Source organism: Lepus europaeus, chromosome 20 (assembly GCF_033115175.1).
Source record: "Lepus europaeus isolate LE1 chromosome 20, mLepTim1.pri, whole genome shotgun sequence".
Classification (NCBI taxonomy): Eukaryota; Metazoa; Chordata; class Mammalia; order Lagomorpha; family Leporidae; genus Lepus; species Lepus europaeus.
In genome coordinates this window covers 27,573,619-27,595,953 of record NC_084846.1, presented here as the reverse complement: position 1 = coordinate 27,595,953, position 22,335 = coordinate 27,573,619, and the positions used below count along the sequence as shown (strand labels likewise).

Below are 22,335 nucleotides of genomic sequence, written 5' to 3'. Positions count from 1 at the left end.
ATAGTGAGAGAGAGAGAGAGAGAAAGGTCTTCCTTTCTGCCGCTGGTTCACCCTCCAATGGCCGCCGTGGCCAGCGCGCTGCGGCCAGCGCACCGCACTGATCCAAAGCCAGGAGCCAGGTGTTTCTCCTGGTCTCCCATGTGGGTGCAGGGCCCAAGGACTTGGGCCATCCTCCACTGCACTCCCGGGCCATAGCAGAGAGCTGGCCTGGAAGAAGGGCAACCGGGACAGAATCCGGCGCCCCGACTGGGACTAGAACCCAGTGTGCTGGCGCCGCAAGGCGGAGGATTAGCCTATTGAGCCGCGGTGCCAGCCAGAATATCTATTTCAATTGACTTTTTTAAAAAGTTTTTTTAAAAAGTTTTTTTAAAAAGATTTTTTAACGATTTAAAAGATTTTTTTTTTTAATTTTTTTAAAAGTCCCACAGGGGCTGGGACTAGGTTAGGCTGAAGCCAGGAACCTGGAACTCCATCCAGGTCTCCTACATGGGTGGTAGGCCCCCAGCACTTGGGCCATCTTCTGCTGCTTTCCCAGGTGTATTAGCAAGGAGTTGGATTGGAAGCAGAGCAGCTGGGGCTCAAACTGGTGCTCCAGTATGGGATGAGCAGCTTAACCTGCAGCATCACGGTGCTGGCCCTCTGACTTTCGTTTTTAAGAGTATTTTCACTGCTTTGAGGAGAGTGAATTGAAGGAGTTTGGAGAGTAGACTGGGAAATTACCTGAGAAGCAGCTGTTGGAGTCGAGTTGGAGTGATGGTACTCTCCAGATTCTTCACTTTATTTATTAAGATTTATTCATCTATTTGAAAGTCAGAGTTACACAGAGAGAGGAGAGACAGAGGGATCCTCCATCCGCTAGTCCACTCCCCAATTGGCCGCAATGGCTGGAGCTGCACCTATCCGAAGCCAGGAGCCAGGGGTTTCCTCTGGCTCTGCCACATGGGTACAGGGGCCCAGGGACCTGGGCCATCATCCTCCACTGCCCTCCCAGGCCACAGTGGAGAGCCAGATCAGAAGCAGAGCAGCCAGGACCCAAACCAGTGCCCATATGAGATGCCAGCACCACAAGCGGCAGCTTTACCCACTAAGCCACAGCACTGGCCCCAGATTCTTCACTTTAATTCATCCTCCTTTGTGCCTTATAGATTCCTTTTGTGTTTCCCATAGTTGGATGAGAACTTTCCCCTAGGAATCCTGAAAGTATTCAGTAATTAATGATGAGGGTTTTATTTTTTGCCTTAAAAACTCTACAGTTGTTATGGTGAATTTGAGGTTTTATTTATTATTTTTAAGTGATTAGTAGACAATGTAATGGTCTAGAAGTTAAGATTAAAAGTTGTAGTCAGTTTTGATGGAGAGGGACTCTATAATAAGGACTATGCTGGGGCCAGGGTTGTGACTTAACGGTAAAGCTGCTGCCTGTGATGCCATCATCCACTATGGATGTAGGTTCGAGTCCCAGTTTCTCCACTTCTGATCCAAATCCCTGCTAACACACCTGGGAAACCAGCAAGAGATGGCCCAAGTGCTTGGACCCCTACCACCCATGTGGGAAACCTGGATGAAACTCCTGGCTCCTGGCTTGGGCCTGGCTTAGCCCTGGCAGTCGTAGCCACCTGGGGAGTGAACCAGCGGATGGAAGATCTCTCCCTCCCTTTCTCTCTCTCTCTCTCTCTCTCTCTCTCTCTCTCCCCTCCTTCCCTCCCTCCCTCCCACCCTCCCTCTGTGTATGTGTGTATATGTGTGTGTGTGTGTGTGTGTGATCTTAGTTACTTCTCCTGGCCTTGCTTGGAATTGCTTGTGGAAATGAACCATTAGAACAGTTTGCAGGCCTTCTTGGGTTGCATCACAGAATTCTCCTGGGCTTTTGAACTGCTCCGCCCTTTGTCAGGCATCAGCTGTCTTTGCGCCATTGTTTAACTTGGAGAGGGCCCCAGGGTGTACTTTCTTCCATACCCACTTTATCCTTGCTGTCCTTTTGGAATTCCTTGCTGTAGAAGTGGGATTAAGTGCTCCTGACTTCTCATCTCTTTGCTGTTCCCAAAAGCAAACCTCTCTCTCTCTATATATATATCTTTTAGAAAGATTTATTTATTTGTTTGAAAGGTAGAGTTACAGAGAGGCAGAGGCAGAGAGATTTTCCATCTGCTGGTTCACTCCTCAAATGGCTGCAACCGCCGGAGCTGGGCTGATCTAAAGCCAGGAGCTTCTTCCGGGTCTGCCGCCACGCAGGTGCAGGGGCCCAAGGCCTTGGGTCATCTTCAGCTGCTTTCCCAGGCCATTGCAGAGAACTGGATTGGAAGTGGAGCAGCTGGGACTCAAACCGGTGCCCTCATGGGATGCCGGCACTTCAGGCCAGGGCTTTAACCTGTTGCTTTGCCTCAGTTTTCTCACCTGTTAAGAGATAGCATATTATTAGCATGGGATTGTAAGGATAAAATGAATTAATGTACATAGGTACTCACAGTATCTTCTGTACAGGAAATGATTGTGGCAATGGTGGTTGGCTGTCCTATAAGTGAAGTACCTGTAAGAAAAAGAGGGCAGATTTGGTGCCGCTCACACAGGGCACAATAAAAAGTAGAAGTTCAGGAGAAGAAAGTTCAGAGGAAGGGTGGGGGATCACCGCTCTTACCCAGAGAATGCAGGAGTGGCTGGTTTGGGCAAGATGCCAGTTCTTCACTCCTGCCTCACACAGGGCACCAGAATGTCAGAAAAAGAGGCATGGAACAGAGAAGAGAGACAATACAAACTCACAGCCAGACTGAATTTATTCAGAGAAAATAAATCTGCAGAGGTCGACGAACTGCCATCATGTTCACAGACTGCACACATGGCAGAGGCCCCGACCCCAGCAGGCCTGGCCTTCTTATATCTTAGCTGGGCTAGGGGTGAGGGTGGGGGGCAGTAGGTAGAGATGAGCTTCTCCATACTGGTTCTTCAGGTTTGGGCCACCTGCTTCCGAACCTGAGGAAGAATGCAGGGGGTGGGGTGGGGAACAGTACAGGGTGTGAGACTGAACTGGTCTCTTGAAAGAAGGCAGGGGTAACAAGCCCTTAAGATGGCTGAGGCTTGTGTTCTTGTTCCATCAGTACCTTCTTCACCCCTGGTTTTAAGGTTCTTCCTTTTGGTCTTGGAAGTACACAAATACACACAGTATTAGAAATATGAATATATATGGCATTAGAACTTTCTAAGCTGTCGTTTTAACCTTTATCTGCCAAAATACTTTGGATTCTGTGACCTCTATTCTCCAGTGATGTCACTTTGCTGGCTTTGTTGTCATGCCAACCTTAGAACCAAGCCAGTTGTGACTGCTTCAGGACAGTCCCAGCCGATCCTTCTTCCTCTGGGTGCTGGGATAGGTGGTACAACACACAGGTCGTACTTGAGATGGAGGGGCCAGTAAAGATATATGAAGGAAGAATAAATTTAAATATGTAAAAAAAAAAAAAAACCTGTAAAAGGTTTTGCTTGGAAATCTACAATTTCCATTTTCTGAACTCAAATTGCATGTAGACTCTCAGGGAAAATGTGTTAGGGAGTGGGCATTCAGTCTAGCAGTTAGGATGGCAGCATCCTAACATCAGAGGTCTGGGTTTATCTCCTGGCTCTGGCTCTTGACTCCTGACTCCAGCTTCCTGCTGATGCAGATCCTGAGAGGCAGTGTGTGATGGTTCAGATAGTTGGATTCCTGGCTTCCTAATGGGAGACCTGGATTGTGTTCCTCCTGGTTCCTGCCCTGGCCGAACCTTGGATGTTGCAGAAATTTGGAGGCGAGAGAGTGTGAACCAGCAGATAGGGGCTTGTTTCTAGCTCCACCTCTCAAATAGCCAAAATTAAAAAGAAAATATATTAGGATATGCTTACCTGATTTTGCTAATAAAGCAAAATTTAGTAATCTAATATGGATTATTTATTAGTGGTATTGTTTTCTTAAATAACTAAAAGGGTTTATTCTGAGTATGATAACTAAGGAAATAAGCAAATCTAGAAGGAAATTTGAGGAGTCAATTGCTAGTTTTTAATGCAACTATTCTGTTACAGTAAATAATATACCCAGCTAATGATGTCTTCATACTAATCATAAGGTTTGGTAGAATATGTATACTTCAACAACAGTGTGTGAGTGATGTTCAAATCTCAGAGCCCCAGCGTTTAGTGGAGGTGCATCAGGGACTGGGGAGTAGCTGAACAACAGAGTGGGAGTTTTCTTTTTCTTTTTTTTTTTTTTTAAGATTTATTTATTTTATTTAAAAGTCAGTTACACAGAGAGAGAGAGAGAGGTCTTCCATCCGATGGTTCACTCCCCAGTTGGCCACAAAGGCTGGAACTGCACTGATCTGAAACCAGGAGCCAGGAGCCTCTTCTGGGTCTCCCACGTGGGTACAGGGTCCCAAGGACTTGGGCCATCTTCTATTGCTTTCCCAGGCCAGAGCAGAGAGCTGGATCTGAAGTGGGATGCCAGCACTGCAGGCGGCGGCTTTACCCACTACACCACAGTGCTGGCCCCTGAATTGTTACCTTTATGCTGCACTATTTTCAGTCATGTCCTCTCCCTCTGAAATAAATAAAAATTAAGAAGAGAAAGGATTTCACTTTGTTTGATGTAATCAAAGAATGTTCTTTACTGGGCACTTTGATTCATAGACATGATCTCTCTTCAGCTCTTTCTAGATTCCATAATTATCATCTTTATCTTTTTCTTTTTCTTTTCTTTCTTTTTTTTTTTTTTTTTTTTTTTTTACAGGCAGAGTGGACAGTGAGAGAGAGAAAGACAGAGAGAAAGGTCCTCCCTTTGCCGTTGGTTCACCCTCCAATGGCTGCTGCGGACAGCACGCTGCGGCCGGTGCACCGCGCTGATCCGAAGGCAGGAGCCAGGTGCTTCTCTTGGTCTCCCCTGGAGTGCAGAGCCTAAGCACTTGGGCCATCCTCCACTGCACTCCCGGGCCACAGCAGAGAGCTGGCCTGGAAGAGGGGCAACCGGGACAGAATCCAGTGCCCCAACCGGGACTAGAATCCGGTGTGCCAGCGCTGCAAGGCGGAGGTTTAGCCTATTGAGCCGCAGCGCCGGCCTCATCTTTATCTTTTTAAAATTTTTTGAAGTTTAATTTTTCAGTTTTCCCCTGAATTGTACAGATATATAACCTTGTAATTTAAAATACAGAATTATAAATTTGGAAATACAGAAAAATATTCTAACCTCTTCAATTGTCATTAAATTATAACGATTCATATGTATATGTGGCATACTTTATTAGAGATTATAACCTATTTTTTGTCTTAGGTTAAACCATAAAGTTATCTCATTCCCAGTAGTAGTAGCTTTTAATGACATTTTCAAATGTTGACACACACCATCTGTATGATACGAATTCTTTGTTTGTTTGTTTCTAAGATGTATTTTATTTCTTTGAAAGGCATAGTAACAGAGATATATCTTTCATCCACTGGTTCACTCCCCAAATGCTTGCAACAGCTGAGGCTGGGCCAGACCAAAGGCAGGAACGAGGAGCTCTGTCCTGGTCTCCCACATGGGTGGCAGGGACCCAACTACATTGACCATCTTCCACTGTCTTCCCAAGTGCATTAGGAGGGAGCTGGATGGGAAGTAGAGCAGCTGGGGCTCTAACAGGGGATGCTGTTGCCTCAAGTGGTGGCTTAATCTGCTACAACACCAGCCCCTTCAGTAACTCCTCCTGGCATTCTCATTTTCCAAAATGTTTCATCTTTCCTCGTGTCTAACTTTCATTTTGAGGAGGAGGAAGAATAGCTCCTGGGCATTTAAGTTGGTGATGTGACTTATATTTGAATAGACTCGGATCTCCTTTGTCCATGGTTTTAGTTAGAAATAATGAGAAGAAATCATTTAGAGTTTTTTTGACAATGGTGGCATTTTTTTCAGATATTTTTTTATAAATTGACACTTATTTCTAGCTTAAATTTTGAAAAGATATATAAATGAAACTGAGAAAAGACCAGAAACTAATAAAAGATGAATCAGTAAGTCAATTTTTTCTTGGTGGAAGAGAAGATTGTCAAAGAAGATGATATAATTCCAAATCAAAAATATAGAATTTTTTTCTTTGTCCTTGTCTATTCTGTCTCTGATGTGGGTTGAGAGTAATTGCCTTTTTCTTCTCAGTTTTACAGAGTTAATAGAGTGGAGACAACCTTGCTGAAGATGAAGAATATACAATATTAGAGGAAATTTTTTTCTTCTTTCTTTCCTTTTTCTTGTCTTCAGTTCCCACTTTTCAATCAAGTCTGCTTCATCAGAAATGTTTTTTACAATATCAAGGAAAAATATGTCCCAGAAATTAAGTTTACTGTTGCTTATATTTGGACTCATTTGGGGCTTGATGTTACTGCACTATACTTTTCAACAGCCCAGACATCAGAGCAGTGTCAAGTTACGTGAACAAATACTAGACTTGAGCAAAAGATACGTTAAAGCTCTGGCAGAAGAAAATAAGAACGTGGTGGATGTCGAGAATGGTGCTTCCATGGCAGGATATGGTAAGACAACTGTGGAGTGTTTCTGGTCTACCCTTCAGCCTTTCCCATGTAAATGTAGTCTTGTGGAATTGAACTCATTCCTTTTTGCATAGTAATTTTAAAAAGTAATTTTGTTGACTTCTTATTGTAAGAATTTCCAAATGTACTGAACAATAAAAATAATATGATTAAACACTCATATTCATCACCCAGATTTTACATTTATTAAAATTTTATAACATATTTTCTGTTTGAAGGATATTTAAAGTAAATTATAGAAATTGTGATTTTCTTTAGTTATATAGCTCCTTAAACATATCAAAATCTTTAAAAATGACCTTTTTTGATATAATACAGTAGTGACCATTATCATACCTAGGTTCTATTTGAATTTCCCTGATTGTCCCAAAACAGTCATCATTGTAGGGCATCTGTTAATTCCCAAGAAGTAGAATTTGCCTGGATCTCCAGTGTTTATTGCTATTCTCCCTTTTACGTTCTGGGTTCTGCTGTGTTTGAAGTCCCTTACACATGCCATGTTCTCCCTTTAAGACTTCAAAGAAAAATAAAACAGATAAAATTGATTCTTTCTGGAACTGCATGTGTGCATGAGTATATGTATGTTTTTATTTCAATGCTTATTCAATGAAAGGTTACACATGCATGTCTTTAAACAATCAAAATGTGTGGACTCTTACCATTAAAAGGGCAATTCTTGCACTCCCAGCAGTCTTCAGAGTCCTGTTCCTCACAGCAGCCCATTTTGAAGTCTTTCCTCTCATTTGCTTGATTATTATGCATCTAAATTAAAATGCTCCATGAGCTACTTCTTGATTTTTTCCTTAGAGGCATTCTCTGTTAATTTCCCACTGTGCAGTCAGGTTTAGCTCCCTTTTTCACCCAAAAATGGATTCTGCTTATCTCCTGGCTGCCTTGGCACATACAGGTCCCTCTTGTCCTGACATTTTCCCTTCATAATTTTGGTTAGAATAATATTCAGTGTGTGCAATATCATCATTAGGTTAAAAGTGTTCACTACTGAGCCGTGGAATATATTCTGCTTACTTTTCCTTTCCTGTACAGTTTAATTTTTTCCCCTGGAGTTAATATGTATCAATATTTATCTGTCTAGTTTTCTACCCCATCTCTCCACAGTTATTTATATTTCCTCTCAGTATATTTCGACAAATTAAGTATTTCATGACTTTCTCTCTTTTTAAAGATTATTTATTTGAAAGTCATAGTTACAGAGAGAGAGAGATAGAGGTCTTCAGTTCATTGGTTCATTCTTCAGATGGCCACAACAGCCTGGGTTGGGCCAGGCCAGAACCAGAAGATTCATCCAGATCTTAAACTTAGATTTACCCAGAGAGAAAAGTCAGTCTTCCATCCATTTGTTTACTCTCCAGGTGGGCACAGTGGCCTATTAGGCCAGGCCAAAGCCAGGAACTTCATTCCGGGTCTTATACTTGACTTGGGTGGCAGGGACCCAAGTACTTGGGCCATCTTCCATTGCTTTTCCATTAGCCATTAGCATGGATACTGGATTGGAACTGGTGTCCATACGGGATGCCAGTGTCACAGGCAATGACTTTACCCACTACGCCACAGCGCCGGCCCAGACTTTCCCTGTCTTAAAGATGCTTTCCCAGGGGCTTCTGATTGACTCTGTTGTAGACCCTTTGCTTTTTAGGTTTGCAGCAGTGAATTGTAGATTTCACTGTACTACATTCCTGGGGATTCCTGTGTGTTTTCTTGTGTTAAATTCAGTTTCCTAGAATTAAAAAAAAAAAAAAAAAAAATTTCCCTAGAATTCTGTAGCTTCTTCATTGGTTACCTACTGAAGTTAGGGGAATAGATCTTCTGGTAGGTTCTGAGAAAGGTGAAAATGAGTTTTAAGTCCCTGTATATTTGAAAATATCTTTTTTCAAAAAATTATTAAAGATTCACTTATTTACTTGAAAGACAGAGTTAGAGCGAGATCTTCCATCTGCTGGTTCATTTCCCAGATGGCTGCAGCTGTCGGGGCTGGGAGCTGGGAGCTGGCAGGGACATTTCCGTAGATGTGTGTTTACTGTTTACAGTGACTTCTGATATCAGCCACCTGAGTGAGGCCAGACTCGACAAGACTGCCCTCACTTTGGGCAACAGCCTCGATTTTGGACATGCCATTCTCACTTCCACGTAGCTGGCTGTTCGCTTGGAGATTCTAAATACCCCTCGTGTTTAATAATCTCCTAGAACAACTCACAGAATTCACAGGAGTATGCAGTTATATTACATGCAGCATAGGAGTATTGTCTGAACCAGCCACAGGGAGACACAGGTAAGGTCAGATCTGGTGGGGTTCCAAGTGCAATTTCCACTGACCTGTCCCTGCGAAGTCAGGACACACAACTCTCCTGGGACATTGAGGCACATCAATACATCACCATATGCAGAGGACTGCCAACCAGGGAAATTCCCTCAAATTCCAGTGTACAGCGTTTTGGTTTTTGGTTTTTGTTTTTGTTTTTTTTTGGTCTTTGTTTGGGGTTTTGCTGTATAAGCACAGTTGATAGAATGACTGGCCACTCTGTCTCCAGCCCTCCTCCTCTCCCTAGAGGTTGCCTGAAAATCCCCAAGTCTGTGATCATATTGGTCTTTCTGGCATGGCCAGCCCCCATCCTGAGTCATCTCAGTAGCATAAAAATATCTAGGGCCACTTCATTGATACAGACTGCAGGTGTGGTCCCGGGGCTTGCCATGACCAACAAAACCACTTATCACTTAGGAAGTGCCAAGCATTTGGCAATGCCTCCCGGGGGCCAGAGACAGAGACTCCCTTTACCTGCAGCTTTGCTTCCCACTTTGATTTACTAGTAGTCAACTGTAGGCCAAAAATATTAAATGGAAGATTCCAGAAATATAAATTCATAAGTTTAAATGCCACAGTGTTCCGAGTAGCATGATGGATCTCACTGTCCTGCTGTGTTTTGCTCAGGCTGTTTCCCATCCCTTTGTCCAGTATATCTGTTGTAGGAATGTGCTTCCCAGTTTTTATTCCAGGCTCTTGCCCCCTATGAGGTAAGAATTCAAAGCAGAGACATATGTGAAGTGTAGTGATGAGGGCAAGGTTTATTTAAAGTGAGAAGAGTGAGTATACACTCAGGTGTGAGTGTGGGTAACCCCATGAAGAGAGATACTGGCTGTTAGAGGGCCAAAGAGAAAGAGAGGGCTGCCCACAAGGAGAGAGCGTGAAAGAAGGCCCAAAAGGGCCACCCCTGTGTCCAGCGGTCCTCTTTATGTGGTAGCGGGTGGAGCCTTAGTCGAATACACAGATGAGGTGCTTCATGGTATCTCCACCTGGAGCTCAGCTGACACACGCTCATCACAACGCCCTCTCCCTGCTGTGGGAGGAGACCTGAGTACCTCGTGGGAAAGTGGGTGTACTGAATTGGCATGCAAGGAGGTGGCACTAAGATGCAGGGTTAGAGACAGAAATTGTGGAAAAGTCTTCCACCTCATTTTTCCCTAACTTCCTGCCTACTCTGTTCCCCATATCATATCTGTGCTGTATGTGCTACTCGCCTGATGGTTGCTCATAGCTGTCCCAGTTGTGAAAGCGACAGTCAGAAAGGATTCCTTGTGTTCAAGGCACACTGACTTTGCCCTAAAACACAAGAGGAGTGAGTGATGCTGGTAATTTAGATTTGCCAAAGAGAAGCCAAAATTGCTTCCTGTAGGTGAAAAGGTGAAGGTTCTTAACTTAAGGAGAGAAAAACATTGAGTCTGTAAAGATCATACTGTGCCTAACTTACAAATTAAACTTCATCAGAAGTATGTATACGTAATTCAAAACAGTTATCGGCTTGCTACTATCTGTGGCTTCAGGCATCTCCTGGGGGTCTTGGAACCTGTACCCCATGGACAAGGGGAAACTGTCATATCACTAGATTTTATTTTTTGGAGGTTATCTCCAAAGTTCAGATATTTAGATCTTTCCTTGTGAGCTGGCCAGAGACCCTGGAGAAGTCCATACTTTGCTGGCAAGTGTGGAGTGTAGACCACTAAGTGTCTGGGTCCTGAGAGACAGGGAAAAGGTTAGGTGAGGAGGCTTGGTCTCAGGACCATTTTTCAGTGTGGTATCAGATCCTTAACTGCTTTATGCCCTTCGAGAACTAGACCTCAGGTTTTCTGCAGTGGGGAAGATTTTGGAGGGTGTTCAGAATTTAGGAATAAAATCGCTTCATAGATTCCTGTTTTTAATGTAAGTTCCTCCTGTATCTCCATTTTCAGTAGTATGTGGTGTAAAGTTCTTGTTTTGTTTTTTGGATTTTCTTACTTGAGATTCAGCCTTTTCAAAAAAGTCTGCTATAAATCAGTCACCATCCATCCATCCATTTTTCAGCTTCTGAAGTTTTGCTGTAATTATCTCTTTTCTTACTGCCTTTGGTCTCACAGTTTATGAGACAGCAAGAGAGAGAGAACTTCACTGTTTTGGTGGGGTATCCAGAGTCACCATAGGTTAAATACCTGTGAGCAACTGATCTTCTTTTTTTTTTTAAAGATTTATTTATCTGAAAGAGTTACAGAGTGAAGTAGAGACAATGAGAGGTCTTCCATCTGCTGGTTCACCTGCCAAATGGCTGCAATGGCCGGAGCTAGGCCAATTCGAAGCCAGGAACCAGGAGCTTCTTCTGGGTCTCCCTCGTGGGTGCAGGGGCCCAAGTAGAAACTGCCTTCCCAGGCCACAAGCAGAGAGCTGGATCGGAAGTGGAACAGCTGGGATTTGAACTGGCACCCATATGGGATGCCAGTGCTGCAGGCCAGGGCTTTAACCTGCTGCACCACTGCGCCATGCCCTCAACTAATCTTTACCTGAGAATGTTCTGGATACTTTTTTGCTTCTCCATCTTATGGTTTTCATGAAGTGATAGGGACTGATCTGCATCAGCTGTTAAGGGTCAAATTTAGATGATTATAGATGAAAGAGTGAGCATAGCTGAGATGAAGGTACAATATAGTGACAAATACAGAAATTCTATTGTTTTGCATTCAGTTTAGTCCAAGGACACTGACAGAAACAATGAAGAAGTGGATTCTTAAAGAAGAAATACTTGAGGGGCAAGCGCTATGGTGTAGTGGATAAAGCTGCCTGTTGTGCCAGCATCCCCTTTGCACCGGTTCAACTCTCGGCTGCTCCTCTTCTGATCCAGCTCTCTGCTATGACCTGGGAAGGCAGTAGAAGATGGCCCAAGTCCTTGGGCTCCTACATCCACGTGGGAGACCCGGAAGAAGCTCCTGGCTCCTGGCTTTGGATCAGCTCAGCTCTGGCCATTGCGGCCATTTGGGGAGTGAACCAGCAGATGGAAGATCTCTCTGTAACTCTTTCAAATAAATAAAAAAATCTTTTTTTTTTTAAAGCAAAAATCAATGGCCTGGGAAGGCAGTGGAGGATGGCCCAAGTGCTTGGGCCCTGCACCCGCGTGGGAGACCAGGAGAAGCACCTGGCTCCAGGTTTCGGATCAGCGCGATGCGCCGGCCGCAGCGGCCATTGGAGAGTGAACCAACGGCAATAAGGAAGACCTTTCTCTCTGTTTCTCTCACTGTCCACTCTGCCTGTCAAAAAAAAAAAAAAAAAAAAAGCAAAAATCAAACCTACCCACACATGCTATTTTTTTTTTATATTTATTTATTTATTTGAAAGAAAGAGTTGCAGAAAGGAAGAGACAGAGGGAGAAATAGAGATCTTCCATCTGCTGGTTCATTCCCCAAATGGCCCCAAGGGCCAGAGCTGGTTCAATCCAAAGTCAGGAGCCAGGAGGTTCTTCCGGGTCTCCCATGCAGGTGCTAGGGCCCAAGGACTTGGGCCACCTTCTGATGCGTTCCCAGGTAATAGCAGAGAGCTGGATTGGAAATGGAGCAGCCAGGACTAGAACCCATATGGGATGCCAGCATTGCAGGCCGGGGCTTTAACCTGCTGTACCATGGTGCCAGCCCCCACACAGGCTATTTTAAGAATTGTGTTTCGAAATTTATATATGGTGGAGATATTTCTGTGTCAGTTATGATGCATCATTTAATGGCCACATGGTACTTAAGCAATTCACTGAAACTTTTTTTATATTTCTGATTATAAAAATGTTTATTATAAAGTATTCAAATGTTATAAAATATGTAGCACAGATCATTAAGAGTAGAGCAGCTTCTGTAATTTGGTAGGGAACATACTTTTTTAGGGCTAAATAGTAAACATTTTTGACTTTGTTGATTATAGGATATCTTCTGTAATCAATGGACACAGCTATCTTCCAATAAAACTTTATTTACAAAGAGGCAGCTAATCAGCTAGTTTGCTAACGTGTGTATATGCATATACCAACATACTGCTTTATTTTTAAAAAAGGAACTGTATTAAGTATACTGGTTTCTAACTTATTTTTCATTTAGTGTGAGTGTATTTCCATGCTATTAATTATACTTGTAGTTGCTTATTCTTTTTAGCAATTTGTTTCATTTTATAAATATGCCTTTCTTTCACTTATTGTCTGATGATGAATTTCATGCTAGTCTTTTAATGTTTACTCCTTGCTGCAGTGTGGTTGAGTGTGTGTATGTGTATGAAAGAGATGAGGGTACTTCAAAAAGTTTGTTGAAAATGGAATTAAAATGCATTTATTTTTTTCCCAAAATTTTTTAACAAGTTTTTTGCAGTTTTTTCATAATAAGAATTTACCACAGGCCAGCACCGCGGCTCAACAGGCTAATCCTCCGCCTGCAGCGCCGGCACCCCGGGTTCTAGTTCCGGTCGGGGCGCCAGATTCTGTCCTGGTTGCTCCTCTTCCAGGCCAGCTCTCTGCTGTGGCCCGGGAGTGCAGTGGAGAATGGCCCAGGTCCTTGGACCCTGCACCCGTGTGGGAGACCAGGAGAAGCACCTGGCTCCTGGCTTCAGATCAGCGCGGTGTGCTGGCCGCAGCGGCCATTGGGGAATGAACCAATGGCAAAGGAAGACCTTTCTCTCTGTCTCTCTCTCTCACTGTCCACTCTGCCTGTCAAAAAAAAAATTTACCACAAACTTTTTGAGATACCCTCATCTGTGTCAGTGCAGGTGAGTGCATTTCATGTTTTTGTGATTGTGTCACAGGAGAAACAAAGGTGGAACTTTTGGGTCAAGGATATATATAAATTAAGTGAAATTTAATAGTATTTGTCCCATTGCCCTACAGAATGCATCTATCCATTTACATTCCTCTTTTTAAAAATTATTTTAGTTTTTTAGTTGAAAGGTATAGAGACGGAGATAGACAGAGGTCTTCCCATTCACTCTCCAAATGTCCTCAATAGTTGGGAGCCTAGAGGACAATCTGGGTTTCCTGTGTAGGTTCAATGTAAGCAATTCTCGGAAAATGTTATTTTATGTATTTGTAACATATACTTGAGCCATAACTGCTGTATCCCAGGGTGTGCATGAGCAGGAAGCTGGGATTGGGAGCAGAGCCAGGACTCGAACTCGGGTGCCCTGGGATGGGATGCAGGTGTCTTCGCTGTTGAGCCACGCTCCTGGCCCTGTCCTGCTGCCGCTTTACATTCCTGCCACTTTCTCGCCATGGGAAGGTGCCATGGAAATTTTGAGCACATAGTGCATTCATTAGAAAAGAGGAAAAAATCTCAGATCTAAAATGGAAGTTCCTACCTTGAGAACATAGAAAATGAAACCCAAAGCCAGCAGAAAGAGGGAACTCTTAAAGAGCAGAAATCAGTGAAACAGAAAACAGAGAAAACCAGGGACACAAAAGCTTGTCCTTTGAAAGGGTAAAAAGAATTGACCAAAAAAAAAAAAAAAAAAAAAGGAATTGACAAACTTCTCACCAGAATGAAAAAAATACAAATTGCCAATACTGGGGATGAAAAAGCAGACCCAAAGGTATGGGGGATACTACAGACAATGGTACACATATAAATCTGGTAACCTAGGTGAAATCAACCAGTTCATCAAAAAACAAACTCCCACACTTCACCCAATATGAAATTGATAATTTGAATAGTCCTATAACAGGGAGATAGAATTTGTAGTTAAAAAATCCTCCCTGTATCCCCACACCCAAATCTCCAGGTCCAGATGGTTTTGCTGAAGAACTCTATCAGAAGTTTAAAGAAGAATTAACATAGTACTCTGCAAACTTTTCCAGAAAATAAGAGAAGAAAGAATACTTCCCAGTTCATTTTACGAAGCTGGTATTACTTTAATAAAAAAGAAAAAAGATTTATTTATTTATTTGAAAGGCAGAGTTGCAGAGAGGCAGAGAGAGAAAGAAAGAGAAGTCTTCCATCCATCTGCTGGTTCACTCCCCAAATGGCCCCACTGGGCCAATCTGAAGCCAGGAACCAGGAGCTTTTTCCTGATCTCTCACGGGACTCGAACTGGCGCCCATATGGGATGCCAGCCCTGCAGGCGGCAGCTTTACCTGCTATGCCACAGCACTGGCCCCTAGTATTACTCTTAAAACTAAGATAATATAAGAAATAAATGCTACAGATTGATCTCCTTTTTGAATACAGGTGTTAAAAACCTTAAGAAAATTTCGACAGCACCGTTGTTACAGTAACCATATAGTTGTTTCTCATTCGTCCCGATTTTTCCTTTAATTGTTCTCCTTAATCCAGTAATTTTGCCTTAATGTCTTAATAATTCATGTCTCACCTCAGCTTGGTGTCACACTTCTGGGTTTTGTGTTTTTTGTTTTTTTTTTTTTTAAAGATTGATCTATTTTATTTGAAAGAGTTACATAGAGAGAAGGAGAGGCAGAGAGAGAGAGAGAGAGAAAGAGAAGACCTCTAAACCTCTTGGGGTTTTAGTTTCATTTGATGTTAATGTGCTGGCAATCCCCCACCACACACCCACTCTTCTATGCAGGCTTATCTGGCCAAGGTTGCTACTTCTTATATAAAAGGAGCTGACTGCAGGAATGAACAGAAATTCAATATGTATATTTTAGTCTTATTGTTGAAGGATTTAAAAACATATATAATTCTCTTGTTTCAAATATTTTATTACAACTTGAGTGAATTATTGGTCTTTTATCATGAAAAATTTCTAAAAATGTTATGATAAACATCATATATCCATCATCTAGCTTCACAATTTAGTAACATCTTTTAAAAACTGCTTTAACATTTTTAAAACATCATTAAAAATTTGAGTGGGGTCCATGTTGTGGAGTAACAGTGAACTGGCAGCCTGCAGCGCCGGCATCCCGTATGGGCTGCTCTGCTTGTGATCCAGCTCCCTGAGAAGGCACCGGGGGAGGAGCAGAAGATGGCGCAAGTGCGTGGGCCCTTGCCACCTACACGGGAGACCCGGACAAAGCTCCTGGCTCCTGACTTCTGCCTGGCCGTTGTGACCATTTGGAGAGAGAACCAACAGATGGACAGTCTCTCTCCCAATCTCTCTGTAACTTTCAAATAAATAAAAAATAAATCTTAAAAAAAAAAAAGTATTTGTTTAAAAAAATTTTTTAGAGAGCGACATCCCATCTACTGATTCATTCCCCCAATATCTGCAATGACTGTGAGTGGGTTAGGCTGAGGTGCAAAACCTCGAGCTGAATCCAGGTCTCCTATGTGGGTGTCACTTGAGCCATCACGGCTGCTCTCCAGGGTCTGCGTTAGCAGGAGGCTGGAGTCAGGAGCCAGAGCTGGGGATTAAACCCAAGCACTCCAATATGAGACACATGGGCATCTTAATCCATGTGCCATGGTAAAGGCCTGCCCTTGCCAGCACTGTTTTTCCTATACCAGTTGACTGGTCCTTATGCAAAATGCTTGGGAACAGAAATATTTTGGATTTTGAAATATTTGCCTATACATTAGTTAGATATCTTGGGGGTATGGCACCCAAATCTCGACATGAAATTCATTTATATTTCATAGATACTTTATACACATAGCCTGAAGGTAATTTTGTACATTTTTAGCGCACCGGCATTTTGACTGCAACCCATCACATGAAGTAATGAGTAGAATTCTCAGCATGTGCTGTCATGTTGATACTCAGAAAGTCTTTGATTTGGGCTTTTTGGATTAAGGGTGCTAAACTTGCTGTTACTTTGTCTTTATATACATATATACAAATATACTGCTTTGTGTGTGTGTGTGTGTGTGAATATCATTTGAAAAAAATTGTGAGTGTCATAGTTCATCCCTAGAATACTTCTTTCTAAAGCATTTTTCCTGTACGTGGTTTTCCTTGCATAGTCCCACTGCACCAGAATATTTAGGTGCTCGTGAGAGCCACTGCTTGCGTGGTTTGACTTCCTCCACAGTTTATCCCTCGTTATATTACATTCATGTTGTTAACTGAAATAATCCATCTTTTTTATTTTTTTTATTTTTGACAGGCAGAGTGGACAGTGAGAGAGAGAGAGACAGAGAGAAAGGTCTTCCTTTGCTGTTGGTTCACCCTCCAATGGCCGCCATAGCTGGCGCGCTGCAGCCGGCGCACCGCGCTGATCCGAAAGCAGGAGCCAGGTGCTTCTCCTGGTCTCCCATGGGGTGCAGGGCCCAAGCATTTGGGGGGGCCATCCTCCACTGCCTTCCCGGGCCACAGCAGAGAGCTGGCCTGGAAGAGAGGCAACCGGGATAGAATCCAGCACCCCAACCAGGACTAGAACCCAGTGTGCTGGCGCCACAAAGCAGAGGATTAGCCTATTGAGCCACGGCGCCGGCCAATAATCCATCTTTTGAGAGGATCAAAGTTGAGAGATTATTCCAAAACCAAAGTGAGGGCATAAGCCTGGCACAGTCTGTATTGGGTGCTTCACAGCCTTCTGTTTGTCACAGGTTTTATGCTTTTCTTTTTTTAACTTTATTTATTTGCTTGCATCTCATATATACTTTTCTTACAGGGCTGGTAAAACATTGATTCAGGGCAAACAAGACGGATGTGTGCTATGGTTATCAGTCATATTAAAAATCAAAGAAGGATACCTGGTATAGTTAAAGATTTCATTATTAAGCTGGTGTGCTACTGTTATTTAAAGGCAGGGAGAGGCTAACAGTGGGGTTCTTGGTCATTCAGACAATGAAGCGGTTAACCATTTTTCCTTTAGTGGCCCTACACTTATTTACTCCTAAAGGGCAGGTGTTTCCTTTCCTGGGTCACAGTTCAAGTTTGTTGAAAGGTCAGGCTGAATCCGTGGAGTGGACTACAGGATGTCTTCACAGCAGGAGGAACGTCCTGGTTGATTTAGGCATCTGTAGTCACCTTTTTCATTCTGAAGTACACAGTATTTTTCTGTTTTGTTTTTGATAAACATATTGTAATTACCCTCTACCACTATCCACCATCACTATTCTCTCTGGTATCTTTTTATTCACATAAAAAATTTTTGGAACAAAATTTGCCATTTAACCATTTAAAAGTATACAATTCATTGGTATTAATAACATTTTGCAATGTTGTGTAACCATTACTGTGTTTTGCCAAAACTTGCATCATTCCAAACAAGAAACTGTAACTATTAAGCAATAACTTTAAAAAAAAAAATATATATATATATATAGGTAGGTTAACCAAACAATAACTGTTCCTCCCCGAGCCCTTGTTAAGCCCTCATCTATTTTCTGTCTCTATAAATGTGTCTGTTTTAGTTATTCAATGTCAGTAGTATCATACAGTGTTTGACCTGTTGTATCTGACTTACTTCACTTTGCATACTGTCTTCAAGGTTCTTCCATATTGTAGTTTGGATCTGAACATCATTTCTCTTTATGGCTGAATACTACGCCATTGTATGTGTACAGAACATTTTATTTATCTCTTCATCTCTATCGATGGGCACTTGGGTTGTTCCCAGCTTTTGGCTATTTTGAATACAATTGCAGTGACCATTGGTGTAGTATCTCTGAGCCTTTGCTTTCATTTTTGGATAGATAGCTTGGAGTGGACTTCCTGGGTTGTATGTAATTCTGTATTCCACATTTGAAAGACCTGCTAAACTGTTTTCCACTGCAGTAGCATCATCTTATTCCCACCAGTAATATGTGAGGTTTTCAATTTTTCCATATCCTGCTATTTTCCCCATTTGATTATAACATCCTATAATGAATGGTCTCATTTGCTGGTAGTATTTGGCATCTTTTCTTTTGCATGTTGCCTATTTGCATTTCTTCTTTGGAGAAATATCTTTTCAAGCCCTTTGTCCATTTTAAAAATTAGGTTCTCATTGTTTAAAAAGATTGTTTTGTTTTTGAATTGAATGAGATCTAGATAGTAGGTCTTTATCAGATATAGAATTTGCAAGTATCTTCTTCCATTCTTTAGGTTGTCTTTTTATTTTCTTGATACTATCCATTGATGACTAGAAGTTTTTAATTTTGATGAAGTCTAATTTATCCTTTTTCTTTGATTGCTCATGCTTTTCTGAGTAGTAACAGGATCATCAGCAAGTTTATCTGTTGTTAGATGATTTTTCTTCAGGTGATCATAAGTTAGGGCTTGTATTACTCTTTTAGTCCAAGATTAAAAAAAAAAAAAACACTAATTATAACTGTTGAATGCTTGCTATGTTTGAAGTGCTTTAGGGAAACAGGAAAAAAGAGAATTCTATGGGAAAAAAACTAGACATTTCATTCTTGCCAGGTAAATACCACTGAAACCCCTTAACCTTCCAAAGGGATTAGAAGAGACACCCTGCCCCATCATTTCTCTGCAGAGTTTTCGGTCAGAACTGCTGCTGGTACTTCTGCACTGGCTGGGTTCCTGGCATTTGCCCTGTTTCTGGGATCTCCCCACACTTCATTCTGTGAAGCTGTCAGGTTTCTTGTTTCTGCATTTCGTTAAATCTCTTCTTAGTTCTTCTAGCTTTTTACACAGTATTCTTTACAAACTGCTTAAGAAACTGGGTAAATGGATTCCATACATAGGGACTGCTATTTTGAACCAGAGTGTAAATGTGTTCTACTGCACTTGGAAAGCGAGAATTTCTCCCTTATCTACAACTCTGAAATTTCCTTTTGGAAATTTGATTAAAGTCATCAGTCCTTTTCTGCGTGTGGGCGAGCCCAGCTCCCTCGCGGATTTCCTCTCAGATGACCCACTCATCGTCCGCCTCCCCACCCCCACATTATAAAAGCGCAAATATTGAGTACCCTGTCAGTGTTTAATACAATTTACTCTGACCCCCCCCCCCCCCAGCGGATCTGAAAAGAACAATTGCTGTCCTGCTGGATGACATTCTGCAACGCTTGGTGAAACTGGAGAACAAAGTTGACTATATTGTTGTGAACGGCTCAGCAACCAACACGACGAATGGTGCTGGTGGGAATTTAGTGCCAGTCACCAGCAACAAAAGGGTCAATGCATCGGGCAGCGTGAGATAGCACTTGAAGATCCCGTGGGCTGCTCCATCCACTGTGGGCTGTATCCTGTCACAGAAACTTTGTAACCGCTGGTTAGCACAGAGTAAGACTTGACAATTAAAAGCTCTACGCGTTTCTAAGGAACATGCTGGATTCATGGAACTCTAATTCTGTATATAAAGTTTTCAGTGTTGTTAGTTTGCTCTCAGGCAAGTCTCTTCAATGCTGTATTATATCCTTAGAGGGAATTTGACAACATGGTTGATGTAGGAAGCAGATAGGTGATCTTTGCATAAATCTTGTTTTTGAGATCAAGCTGAGACAAAAACACTGAAAGACATGGATTTATTTCTGTAAAATATTTATTTAAGTATCTGACATGTTTTTCAGACCAGTTGAGAATATGGTTATTGACTCATTCTGTCATTAATAGATGTAACAATTAGACCAAGGCTATTAGAACACGTGCTTACGTCTAGTACTGTATTTTGTTACTTAGATTAGGAGCAGAAAAAGGAAATATAATGTTGAAAAGGTTTTGAAATCATGACCCAAAGAATGTCTTCACTTGCACTATCCTTCAAAATAATGAAAGTTACTTAATGTATATTTTAAAAAATTACATTTGTAAGATTATAATCTTGAAATGGGTAGCAGCCACTGTCTGAAGAGTATTAGTATTCTAAAAGTTGGGGGGATTTAATCACATTAATACAGCAATCTAATCTCATACTTAAAGTTTTCTTACTTAACATTGTGAAGAATAAGAGATATTTTTATGATGAGATTATAAATAACTAAAATATTCATGATTTTTCATATTCATGAATGCTAACTGAAAAGTTTAACTCCTTGAGTGTCTGTGCTGTCAGGAAAGCACATTTCCATGTTTGGGTGCATTTTGCTTTCATTCTGTTGGTTGGGGAGCAGGGCACTGAGATTTTAGGGAGACCAGGACTCTTGAAGACTTTATCCAGATGTATATAATAAAAGTATTTGTACTGCATTAAAGTGCTTGGGAAATGTTAATATTATACAAGAGTGTCCAGCTTTATGAAATCTTGGATATGTATTACAGGTCCATTAGATAACTCATTTTATACAATGACCACTTAAAAGAATTAAGAACATTTAAACTATAAATTGTGAAGATTGACTATCTTGTCAGGAAAACAGCTACTGTATATAGCACAAGAAATCCTAATCTTGGGTAATTCCAGTATAGAACACTCTATTTAAAATTTCCTTTAGCAAATTTAATTGCCATATGGTGCCCTATATTTCATAGTATTTATTCTCTATAAAAACTGCATAAGTGCAGCTAGCTTCTAGATTTAGACTATATTGAATTTAGTTTTGGATATTGTTCCTTAATATAATGTGCTACCAAATGTAGTAGCAATAATTACAATATTTTATTAAAATAGCTATGAGAAAATATTGTTTCATAAAAGATGGTTTTCCAAACCGTCTTCTCTGTACTCAACCTTTATGTGAAGAAATCAATTATGTACTGTTGCCAGGTAAAATTTGGAGTAATTGTTGAGTCTCTCTTATTAGATGTTTTTATTTTTTGTTTTTGTTTTCAGGGATCAAATAAAAATATATTATTTGTATTCACAAAATGTTGTGTTTTTCTTTTATGATATTTGTACATTTAATAAATGATAAATGATGAAAAGTAGTAGTAAGGTAATCTTTTTTTTTTTTTTTTTTTGACAGGCAGAGTGGACAGTGAGAGAGACAGACAGAGAGAAAGGTCTTCCTTTTTGCCGTTGGTTCACCCTCCAATGGCCGCTGTGGCCGGCGCATCGTGCTGATCCGAAGGCAGGAGCCAGGTGCTTCTCCTGGTCTCCCATGCGGGTGCAGGGCCCAAGCACTTGGGCCATCCTCCACTGCCTTCCCGGGCCATAGCAGAGAGCTGGCTTGGAAGAGGGGCAACCGGGATAGAATCCAGCGCCCCAACCGGGACTAGAACCCGGTGTGCCGGCGCCACTAGGCGGAGGATTAGCCTTGTGAGCCACGGCGCCGGCCAGTAAGGTAATCTTGAGTTATGTTTCGTTAACTCCAGGTGACTTTTTCAAGAGTGATGTTGAAGGTACTGTGGATTGGATGTGATTGGTGTGCTCAAGTCTTGTTGAGAGCTGGTCAGGCCTTTAAGGGATTAGGTGTTGAAGAGACATTGCTGCAGAGGTAACTAGGTTACCTCCTGTGAGAATGAGCTCTGGCTCCTATGGGACTGGATTAGTTGCTGTGGGAGCAGGTGGTAACCGAACAAGACTGCCCCTCACGTTCTGTCTCTTCCATACCGCCCACTGCCCTTCCACTCTCCTGCCATCTCAGGACGCACACAGCCCTTGCTGTGTGGCCCCGATCTTGGACGTCCAGCCTCCAAACTGTGTGCCAATTGTCTTGTCTTTGTAGGTTCCCAGATTCAGATGTTTTTGTTTTGTTTTGTTTTTGTTTTTGGTAGCAGATGCTCAGGTTTCCAGCATG

General features: G+C 41.9%; 1 protein-coding gene across 2 annotated transcripts in view; it reads left to right on the top strand.

Annotated features, from left to right (window-relative positions):
- The window catches only part of CCDC126 (coiled-coil domain containing 126), a 30,684-nt gene extending 9,258 nt beyond the window's left edge, over positions 1-21,426 (top strand). For both annotated transcript variants that reach the window (XM_062179103.1, XM_062179104.1), the window contains 2 exons: positions 6,146-6,519; positions 19,676-21,426. In XM_062179103.1, the coding sequence (XP_062035087.1) occupies positions 6,282-6,519; positions 19,676-19,860 (423 nt within the window). In that variant the 5' untranslated portion in view covers positions 6,146-6,281 and the 3' untranslated portion in view covers positions 19,861-21,426. The remainder of the gene's footprint in view (positions 1-6,145; positions 6,520-19,675) is intronic.
- Positions 21,427-22,335: the final 909 nt, after the last annotated feature.